This window comes from Artemia sp. Qi Xiang Cuo, chromosome 2 (genome assembly GCF_049724085.1).
Source record: "Artemia sp. Qi Xiang Cuo chromosome 2, ASM4972408v1, whole genome shotgun sequence".
NCBI lineage: Eukaryota > Metazoa > Arthropoda > Branchiopoda > Anostraca > Artemiidae > Artemia > Artemia sp. Qi Xiang Cuo.
Genome location: NC_142795.1, coordinates 2,760,785 through 2,772,470, shown reverse-complemented (window position 1 = coordinate 2,772,470; position 11,686 = coordinate 2,760,785). Strand labels below are relative to the sequence as shown.

The 11,686-nt window shown below is 36.3% G+C and overlaps 2 protein-coding genes across 4 annotated transcripts in view; one reads left to right on the top strand and one right to left on the bottom strand.

Moving 5' to 3' along the window:
- Positions 1 to 8,377, top strand: part of LOC148954800 (dynein axonemal assembly factor 1-like) — a 27,839-nt gene extending 19,462 nt beyond the window's left edge. The window contains exon 2 of the mRNA XM_089098680.1: positions 7,161 to 8,377. Coding sequence (XP_088954806.1) covers positions 7,161 to 8,265 — 1,105 coding nt within the window. The 3' untranslated portion in view covers positions 8,266 to 8,377. The remainder of the gene's footprint in view (positions 1 to 7,160) is intronic.
- The window catches only part of jar (Myosin heavy chain 95F jaguar), a 165,268-nt gene that overhangs the window by 111,527 nt on the left and 42,055 nt on the right, over positions 1 to 11,686 (bottom strand). For all 3 annotated transcript variants that reach the window (XM_089098663.1, XM_089098655.1, XM_089098671.1), the window contains exon 4: positions 11,229 to 11,358. In XM_089098663.1, the coding sequence (XP_088954789.1) occupies positions 11,229 to 11,358 (130 nt within the window). The remainder of the gene's footprint in view (positions 1 to 11,228; positions 11,359 to 11,686) is intronic.

The window sequence follows — 11,686 nt, the reverse complement described above, 5'->3', positions numbered from 1 at the left end:
CTGCTTTCCAAAAATCTTTGTCATAGTTTCCATAATTTTGTTTCTAAAGTATTACATCATCATGATGTTTTTTTATATTTCATTATGATTAACCTAACTTCACTCCTTGAGGATGTTCTGTTTAACAGACAAGTACCACATCATTTTTCCGTCTAGTCTATCGTCGCTCAAGCGAATAGCTAAGACCATTTTTAGATAATTCCGCTGAAAAGTACCTAACAAATATTTCTCAAGTATTCGAAAATCCCAGGTTTCGGAAACAAAACTGACAGCTATCATTATTGTGGTCTTTAGTTCTAAGACTTGATATCTTCCTCATCTTCCTAAACACCTTACTTGTAAAAAGCTTTCCGCCACGGTTTCGTCGTGGCGAGAATGTTAACGTTTTCTAGAATTATTCAAGAAAAGAAAAATTCGGATACAGCTAAAATTCAGTGAATTCAGTGTTCAGACTGAGTACCACTGGTGCTGCCGAAAATTTGAATATGTGTCCAATAATCTTTAAGGTTATCATGCAGCAAAATTCAAAGCCATGGGAAACGCAAGTTCATAATCAAGTAACTTCATGAGAGGAGAGTTAAGTATGGTAAGTCCAGACATGCTGGAAAAGACAGTGTCTTAACTTGCAAAAAGTCTTTTTTGGCCAGGAAAAATCCTACTCCGACCTTTATTACATCAAGTAGAAATGAAATTTAACCTTCGGTGACAAATCCTCTAATTTCAAATATTCCTATATTATAGAGTTAAAGCTACAATGCTTTTGCATAAAAATTTTCAGGCTAAGCTGCTGTTTTATCAGTGTGTTGAATGTACCATTATAGTCGCGCATTAATTTCCATTTATTCTTTTCTTCTTGGTTAGCTTATTGCGCGAAAAAGTAAGTTAGCCAGAGCTATGTTGCACGTAGGTTGTTGATTGTTATATCCATAGTAACGCTCCAATAAACTAAATTACGATTAAGCAATGGGAAAGTGAGTACATTTTCTTTTCGATTTTATAAACCTATTTTTTTAGAAAATTTGACTTAGCTCAGAGAGGCAGCTGTAAGCAGAGATAGGTGGAAAAAGGACACTCAACAGTGCGTCAAAATCAGGCAAGTTGACCCTGTGAGGATTTTTAGTGCAAGAAGGGGGAGTAGTTGTGTCATAGTAAAAGCACATTTTCTTTTATAGTTCACAAGACTGTCTACTTATTTTTTTTTTTTGGTGATTATGCACTAAGATGCCCCCTGTGAAGAAAGCACAATAACAACAAATGAGTTTATATTATATTCTTTCGAATATAATGGTCACCAGTGTGGCAATGTGGCACACGTCTAGGGCTACATCTGGCAGCAATAGGGGGAGAAGGTTCGATTGTCACAGTGGTAACCACAATATTTCGGAAAGAGCGTTGAATAGGAATATAATGGTATTGCTATTTTATCCTTACAGTGCTTCCTTCAAAGGAGAAATCCTGGTGCATAATCACTTTTTTTGCAAACTTCCAATACAAGTGATTCCCAGTGTGTTCGATTCAAGAAGCTTGAGAAATGTGTTCTAATTAAAATTTTCATTGTAGTGTTAACCCCCATAAAATCTATATCCATATAAACATAAAGAATTAATTTTTCTTTTATTTATCTATATTTTCTTTATTATTATTTATTTTCACAGTTGGGTGTTTTTTCACAGTTGAAAAAGTTTTGAAAGAACAGGAAGATAATCTGCGAACCAAGATTAGAATATTGGAAGCTACAGCAGTGACAGTGGTCAAGTATGATTTGGAACCATGGGCACTCCGAAAACGAAGGAAGACTTGCTAAATGTTTTCCAGGGAAATCGGCGAAAAGTGTGGCTCAATCCCACTTTTTAGGGCTATAATGAGAGAAAGGCTGAGATGGCTAGGGCACATTCTGAGGGTGAAGGATGACAGATTTCTAAAGATTATCCTTTTCGGCCAACTGTCTAGGGCTAAACAAAAAACAGGTCGTCCGCGGTTGGGGTGGGAGGATGTCATAGAATAGGTACTTCCTGGGATTTAAGGTTTAAGGGAAGTAGGTACTTCCTGGGAGGGTCTAAAGACGGAGGGTGGTTTGAATAGATTGGGAATGAGGAGGAGCGTGCGTAGGTGTGTTGGCCTCAGGCGGCTTTGTGCTGCGGTGAGTTGTTAGCGGCAGTAGTATTTTTTTTTTACCTGTCAAAGTTAGAGAAGCAGTGAAATAAAACGCAGAGTTTCAAGGTTACATGATCTACAGCAAAAACAAAAATTTTAAGGAAAGCACAAATATTCCAATAATTTGAAAGAGGCAAAAATAAAGCGGAAATTTTTTTTTATCTCAATCAATTAGTTTGTGCTTAATTTCAGTTGATTTGAGAAAATATCTGGTGATTCTCCACGAAGATTCCCCCCTATGACAGAAACACTATAATAGCAAATGAACAGAATCATTCAATTCCCTATTTATCTCTTCTTCCAAATATATTTTTCTCAATTTTGACAATTATGTCCCATCACATCCCCTAATGAGGCCAGTAATAGCACTAGGTTATATGTAAAACTTCTGAAAAACGTTGATTGAAATGCTAGGGATCCTGAAAATATGGTTAATAGAAGCCTTCTAGACATTGTAAAGAAATTTTTTTCGTTATTATACTGATTTCTTATGATTTTTTTATACAACCCAGGGTTCTATCTGTCCCCATTAGAGAGGAGGCAAAATTGCCACCGTTGAGAAGATTATTTCGAAGGAGTGCTAAATTGTTCATTAAATGGTACCACTGTTTTGTTATTATAGCGTTTATAGTATATTATCTTGCTGTGCCATTACCAAATTTTCGGTTGCGCGGTCAGTTTTCCTTTGATTTTCTTTTTTGCCATAGACACAATGCCGTACCTAGGGGGATAGAGTTTTGACCCCCCCCCAAAAAAAAAAACAAAACATTGTGTCCGACTCGTAAAAACGCAAAAAATGGCCATAAACAAATTTTTGATGCGATTTCTAAAGTTTTTTTTTGTAAAGATCCCCCCCCCAAACAAAAAACCTGGATACGGCCCTGCGTAGACACTAAACATAATTTATATTTTGTAAATATATTTTTTTATTTTTCTTAAGAAAAACAGTATCAGAATAAAAGTTAGTTCAAACTTTTTGGCTGAAGGCTGCCTCGATCTCATTATTCCAAACATCCAAGAAAAGCAATTGGTTTTATTTAATTTGCATATGTTTCGACAATTAGAAGTATTAATTGTATTCTATATTTCTATCTGTTGAAAAGATACACTTCATCAAAGATCCTTAGACTTCATTTTCCACGCGCCAAGTTACAATACCATAGAATGTTATGAGGATAATGAAACTAGCGTCTATTTCTATACCATATATAGAATGACTAGAATGACTGTATATAGAATGTCTAGAATGACTATATGACTAGAATAACTATATATAGAATGACTAGAATGACTATATGACTAGAATAACTATATATAGAATGACTAGAATGACTATATATAGAATGACTATAGAATAGACTAGCGTCTATTCTGTACCATAGAATGTTATGCTATAAGCTACATGCTACATAGTCTTTTTCCTCATTTTTCTGCGAACGATTTATGGTTAAAGTTCCTCACTTTTTCCAATACAAGTAAATTTGTATAAAATCAATAATAATACAAGAGAACCCATATAAATGACTTTCCGAAGACGGTATCCCTAATTGTGGAACATAATTTCCAAATATTTGAAGAAGCTGAAATATCTTCATTAATACATTATGTCAATTATAAGTTTTCAATTCTCAAATGGGTAAAATTATCCTATTATAGGCATGTCCGCAATATACATTCCCTTCATAAGAATCCTAGATATCCAAAACTTAAGGTAGCCCGTTTACAAATTTGGTACCAATTTTCGAATAAAGATTTCTCTTTTTGCAGGGGCTCCTTGTACCACTCCAGAGGATCCAAAGCGGGGACTTAAGGACAGGTTATAGCACCAATTGTGTAATTTCCAAAGGGTTTTCTTCCGCGGGGGGATACATCCCAGGGGAGGGGGGGGGGTAAACGCCGGTTACCGAGTACTAGATGAACAGCTTTGTAAGACCATCTGGTTTAACAGCTAACTTATAAACAAAAACACCATAAGTTTGCTATATTATTGCCAGCCCTGATATGTCTTGATGAAAGATACTGCTCAGTTCTAGTAGAATCATCCTTGATTATCTCCTTAATACATTTTTCGAGGAAGAAAAAGTATAATTTTGTTACTCGAATCTCACTGTTCATAAGACTTGTTTGTCTTAAAAGTGCCACCCGATTGAGCCACCCCGATGATGTGCCACCCGAGCACATCATTGATCAAAATCTTTGGAATCTTTATAGATATTTTTCAAAAATTACATTACACTTTTAATATCATAATTTACAAAAACCACAAAGATATAGAAATTTCATTTCAAACGAACCCTTAAACAGCTCTTTATGATGCTCCAATGTCCCGCTAGTGGTGAAAAAAAGCAAACAATGGTGATTCTAAGGGTGCAATTCTCATTTTTGATTTGACGCCCTTTTCGAGGGTTTTCACTTTTCAGGCTATCCTTCGAAATCCCAATAAATTTGTGTTCATAATAAATTTTTACCAGTAAGATACATCGAAATCATAGTTACCATTCCTGAATCAATTTGAAATGGAAATTTTTTCTAAATAGGCAATTTTCTTCAAAAAGCGTTTTTAAATTTCCGGGTACTATGGCCACTTCGTTCCTGATACACTTAAGAGGACTATACAGTCATTATTTTAGTTGAACGGAATCAGAAAAAAACAAACTATAATGGGAGTTTGCAGCATGTCCATAGCAAGATGGGCAGATATTTTAGAGCAATGGGACAAACTACTACCACTACTACTAACAACTCACCGCAGCACCTAGCCGCCTGAGGCCAACACAGATACGCACGCTCCTCCTCCACCCCAATCTATTCAAAGCCTCCCTTTTTACGCCCACCCATGAACTTCCTATTTCCTTTCAATCATTCTTTATGACGTCCTCCCACCCCAGACGAGGACGACCTGCTTTCCGTTTAGCCCTAGACGGTTGGTCGAATAGAACAATCTTCGGCAATCTGTCATCCTTCATCCGCACAACGTGCCCTAGCCACCTCAACCTTTCTTTCATTATAGCCCTAGAGACCGGTATTGAACCACATTTTTCGTACAGCCTATTGTTTGAAATACGGTCTGTCATTCGGGTACCCAGAACAATCCTCAAGCAATTTCTCTGGAAGACATCTAGCAAATGCAAATCTTCATCCGCTTTTCGGAGCGCCCATGCTTCAGAGCCATATTTGACCACTGTCGTCACTGTAGCTTCTAATATTCTAATATTTGTTTGCAGACTTATCTTCCTCTTCTTCCAAACTTTTTTTAACTGTGAAAAAAACACCCTGAGCCTTGGCTATTCTGCTTTTGACATATTCACTGCTCCCACCGTCTTTACTAGTTATACTACCAAAGCACTAGAAGCTGTCCACCAGATCAATCGTTTTATTACTCAAATTCACCTTTTCGTCTTCAATTATTCCGAGACTTTGTGACTTAGTCTTTTTAACATTGATTTTTTAACCTATTCTAGTACCTTGAACTCGCAAACCCTCTAAAACTTCATTCATTTTGCTCACACATTCATCTAGGATGCTTAAATCATCAGCATAATCTAAGTCCACGAGACTTTTTCTCCCCATTTGATTCCGTGGTCTCCCATTGCCTTTTCTGTGCTCCTTAAGACAAAGTCCATCAAAATAATCCATATAAAGGGGGATAGAACACAACCCTGCTTAACTCCTGATTTAATACAGAACAAGCTGCTAACCTCATTTCCTTCTCCCTGGCGACAAAATCTGGCAGAATGTTGAGTCCCACTGGCTACGGTCTTGGGTTAATGGGGCAATAATTTCGAGCCATGAAGGGTCCCATCTCCAACCATGTTTCCGGAATCAGCCAATCGGCTCGAGGTCAGATTTGACGGTGTTGGGCCAAGTTTTGGCTTGTCCTCCATGTCGTTTCCTCCAATCAGGTGCTGGTTAACAGCGGAGGCTTTGATTTTTAAAAGTCTAGGCCGTTCTTCGGCAAGCATGGCCAAACCAGGACAAGCGGCGGCGTCGAATGACAGTTGTGATGTCCAACTTCAGGCCACATCGTTGGCGGATGGTAGTGTTTGGAGTTCAGCCACTGAGGCTTGACCCCAGTATGCTCCTCATGCATCTGCGTTCAAAAATGTTGAGGGCGTACGCCTCGGTGACTTAAGGGCCACGTCTCGCAGCCGTACAGTAAGACCGATTGGACTAGGGCATCGTAAATATGGATTTTTGTTTTCCGGTTGATCTCCTTCCTTTTCCATAGTGGCTTCCACAGCTGTGAGAAGCCAGCGGAAGCTGATGCAGTGCGACATTGGATTTCTTCGCTACATCCGCCCTTGATGTCGATGTATGATGCGAGATACTTGAATTTATTGACAACTTCAATCTGCCTGTGGTTAAGGGTTATACGGGTAGAGTTTATAGCCGGTGCGTTTGACATAGGTTTAGTCTTGTCAATATTAATCTTGAGCCTCACTGGGGGCAGCAACTTCGGAGACTTTCAGAAGCATGCTGTGGGCTTCGCCGACGGATTCGCCAAGAAGAGCAACATCATTGGCATAATCCAGGTCGGTGGTACTAAAATCAATTCTAACCTTGACTCCTTCGAAGTTTAGCATTGAATTGTAGGGAAATCATTAACATCCCAATTTCTGGATGGAATGGGCTCGAAGGCCCCTGTTTCCAAGCACCAACAGATCCAGGGGGCCGGGAACCCCCCCCCCCCCCAATATTTTTTGGCGCCCTTATTCCGTGTTTTCAGTCTTTTTTTAATAGACTTGTCAATTTGGTCAATTATTGGCACCCTTGTCGCATTACCCCCCCCCCCCCCAAAGATTTTGCTCAAGATCCGTCTTTGCTTGCAAGTGCTAGTTTTTAGTCACAAGAATGTGTCTTTGTTCTTTAATTTCCTAGATTTTAATGGGGAAGTGGTCCTGCAAACCCGGCAAAGACAAAATTCAGCTTATCTGCCATATATTCAAGCATAATAAGCAGCTATACTTTTTGTTATTATTCCGCTAATTTGAAAGGATTATTTTCAGGTTGGACCAAAAATTCTTGGAGCAAATTTGTGTTCGACGTTCGCTCTATAGGACTGCATACCTAAACGACACTCTATATCTCCAATATGAAAATATACAAAATATAGAAAATCTTGAACCCTATTTTAACTTGAAAAGTCTCTGGCTTCAAAACAATGAAATTGAAAAAATTGAGAATCTTGATCATCTTATTCAACTAACAAATTTATTTCTACAGCACAATAAAATAAAATATATTTCAGGCCTGAGTAAATTAACGAATCTAGTATCACTAGATCTGAGCTACAATTTGATATCTGAATTGAAAAACATAGAATGTTTGGAAAAGTTACATACATTAAACGTGAATCATAATAAACTTGATGAATATTCAATAGGTGATCTCCTTAAGTGCAAAAGTCTGAGTATATTGGACATTGGTCACAACAGAATTTCTAATTTACGTATGACTTCTTTATTGTTTGGCAACATGCCCAACTTGCGAGTTCTAAATTTATCGGGAAATCCTTTGACTTCATCAGGAGGATATAGAAAAGACGTTATTATTCATTGTGCACAGCTAGAATATTTAGATTCCAGGCCAGTGTTTGGAAAAGACCGGAATTGGGGGAAGCCCAATGATATCTTGACAGACAAAGAGTTATGTCAAGACTCATATATTGTTGAAAATAACATGTATACTCCAGTCAATAGAAATCCAGCCTTAATCAATAGTATTGATGATGATTCAAACGATCTGATGATTCAAAGAAGCAAAGATGATTCAATATCTGAAGCTATGAAAATCACTAGGAAGCACAAAGTTATAGACAATGTGCCATATAATGACGAAAGCTCAGAACAAGATAACTATACTGAAAGGTCTGACATGGTGAAGCAGCATGTTGACATCTCACAGCTCTCAAAATTGATAGATTCTAATATACAAATGAGGGAAGTTGGTAAGTCAGAAAGTCGCGAAGAAGATATTAACAGCTTTCGCTCAATAATTAAAAAAATGGAATCTATTTACAAAACGACTAGCCCTGGAGCTGAAAAACTCCCACATATGACTAACAGTGACGCAAGAGATAAGAACTTCGTTCAAGGAAACGATAATTCTTAACATAGAAAGATAAACCAAAGTCGGTAATTTTTTTCAAAAATAATCTTTTACGGTTGCTTTGAAGATAAGTGTTCAAAATTTCTAAATTGATTTTTTTTTTAGAATGGCTGCATAAAACCTACTCCCAGCTATTTTCAAAAAGGGGGGGGGGGTTGAGACATTTTTCCAGGGCTTTGAACTTATAGGAAAATATTTAATAAACATTAGTTAGGATGTTGGGATGTCATTAGGATGATAGGGGCCTGCGCTCGTATTACTTTCGATTTCTTAGGTTCCTTCTCTATTTGCCTTCACGTACTCGGAACCGAAAACTGATTCATAATTATAGCGCTTCTGATGTGGCAAATAAGCTTGAGGTACTTCACATTAAGCTGCTAAAGTCAGCCCCTGGCAAGATCGGGCTGCACCACGGGCTCATCCGTCTTTTTGTTCAATTGTAGAGTTTTTGTATTTGTGTTGTTTTGTGTTTTTTTTTTCGTTTTTTTTCTTTGTACTCCGCTTTTCTCTGTATTTATTAGCGGCTTATAAATAAATTATTATTATTATTATTAGTATTACAAGTCCAGTGGAAAGGGAAGTGCACTTGAATTTAATCAGGGGCTACATTTCTGGAGGAAGAATTGCAAAAGCGAGCAAGCAAACAAATTGTACAGCAATATTAGAAAGCATATGGGAAACCAGGGCCCCATTGAGTATTTTTTCCGGATGCTTTCTGTTCGGGAGGGTTACAAAAAACATAGCAAAATGCAACACAATTTGTTTTTTTTTTACTTTTTTGGTTACTTTGGCACGAGTCGGAATTTTCTTTTTTTTGGGGGGGGGGGGCTGAGGGGTAAAATCGGGTAAATAACCCCTCCTTCTGGATACGGACCTGGGGAGAATCATAATAATAATTAGAATGTGAAAGGACAATGCATGTTGGCCGTTTGAGAACGTGCCTGTCCAGAAGTGTGATTTAAAAAATTAATTTTTCAATACTAAGGAAAGCCCTAAAACTCTGAGCATTTTGGACTTCGATTTGCACTATAAGTCATTGCCTATAATTGGTAAGGACGGATAGTAAAATTTTTGAACTATCATATCTTATCAATTCGAAGAAAAACATCATGAGTCTACTAATAGTCCTTCCCTATCTTTTATTGAGACAACATTTTTGAGACATGAATTTTAAGATATCTAGTTTTTTTTTTACCAATGGGTGTTCTTTCTTGAAAAGATTTTCTATCTACTGATTTTCGATACAGTCATTTCAATGCAACCAATCGATTTTCTATACATATGAAAGGAAAGGTTACAAACAATTAAACCATAGATGAAACTTGGTAACATATTTGGACAATAAAACTAAACTGATTGTGAACAATTTTCTCCTATTAAATAAAAAGAATTCTTGTAAATTTTAGCAGTATTTATTTTCTTAATCATATTATAACAAAATCAGAACTGCGTAAAAAATCAATTTTAATTTTAGTCAAGCGCAAAAAAAAGGTCTAGTCTTTTGAGGATTGGAGGAGTGAAAAATGACCCTAATTTAAAGTAATTAATGCGTGTTTTAAGCTTGACTTCAATTTAATTTGTAATTTATGTTACTTTTAGGTTTCAAATAGCACTCCTAGTAGTTTCTGCTTGTTTTAGGGTTGAAAATTATTTATTTAAAAGGAGCTTTAGTTTGAATTCGATCCGTTTTTTATTTGAAAATATATGTTGTTTATCTTAATAGGAGTAGCCTAATGTTGGCTAATAGGTTTTAATAACAACAATTAATACCAACTAATACCCCAAAACACGATAGTAACAGTCGAGGTTTAATTAATAGTGGTAGGAGTGGGTTTACAATAATTTTGGACTCCTAGTTTACAATATTAGCATCATTTTTACATCAATCTCATCAGTATCAACAATATCAGCAATATCAACAATAAAAAATCCGCCAATAAAAGCACTGGTTGAACCATCACTACTGCGACCCTTGTGATTTTTGTAGTCAAAATTTATTCATTTATCACTATTTCCTAAATAATCTGTCGACAGAAATAATACACGACTACATAAGGAAAGTTGGATGGGGGAAGAAGATAAGGGGTTGCTGAGGGGCGCAGGCTTAAGGGTCCTGCTCTGGACAATCATACGAATTAAATTTTCTTGCTAGACTTCAACAAGGTGAAACACATCCACTAGTTGCGAAATATGCACGTAGCCTGTTTTGATTCAAAACATTCAGGAGGGAGGGAGATATTTACAATGAGTCAGATGTGGTAGAACACATTTATCAATGCATGACTCTGATTTCAACAAAGCGTTACATGCCCAAAATCTATGAAATATATACCTAACGTCTTTTAGTTTTGAAAGTCTCTTTTGCATAGCTAGCCTCAGATTTGTACTGAAGAAGGAAACGACCCTTAGGTGCAATTTTTAGTAAAAAAAAAAATTGGATAGGAGAGCGGTTATGAGTTCAAGAGCCTCATTTTGGACCCTTCAAATTTTGAGATTGAGAATCCATGTATAAGCCTAATTCTTCAATACTGGTTGTTTAACAACGCTGACCAAATGCGAAAAAATACAAAATGTTTATTACAATCCATAAGAGAACTGCAGCGTTAACAAATAATATTAAGAATTATTTTTTAACGAAAAAAAAAACAAGAATTTCTTGAAATTCATACCGTAGTGGGTTTCAAGTTTTCCTACCCCTCTCTAAAAGTTCGGAATTGATGCAAATTAAAAAAAAAATTATTAGTTGCATCTATATCTTATTCTGTTGTCTTCTTTTGTCTTTTTTTATATAGCCTCATATCCCTTAACACCATAAAAATGGCATTTAGATGAAAGTACTTACCGATTGCAAAAACATATGGAGTAAGTTGCTTCTATATCTTATTCTGTTGTCTTTTTTTTCTTTTTTTTTTTACGGTCTAAAATCCCTTAGTCCTAAAAAATTGCATACAAAAGAAAGCACTTACCGATTGCAAAAACGTGAGGAGTAAGTGTTCCTAGAGACTTCCCTTGATACTTTTTTATCGTTTCTCTACTATAAAGACCTGATACCTCTTTGTAAGGGTTGATCGCCAAAAGGATATTTGCAACATAGGTCTGCAAAGGAAAGAGACGTTTACAGAGCTTAAGAACAAGATTTATTCTTACATAATATTAGGGTTTTTTGCAGTTTTCTTAATTTTGCTTGAAAATTTAGATTTTTTTGCCAGTTTATGTTGTAATTTTCTTGTAATGTTAGTAACGGATTATAATAAAATACTATATTGATAATTTAGGTTTGGGTATACTGACCAGTATTTGTGTTTGTATTTTTTCACTCTGTATATGGCCAGGACAAACTAACGTTTCATTTCGTATTTCTTCCAGCCCAAAATAACTATCTGAGAATCTTAGATTTGAACATTATATCTAGTTGGCCTTCATT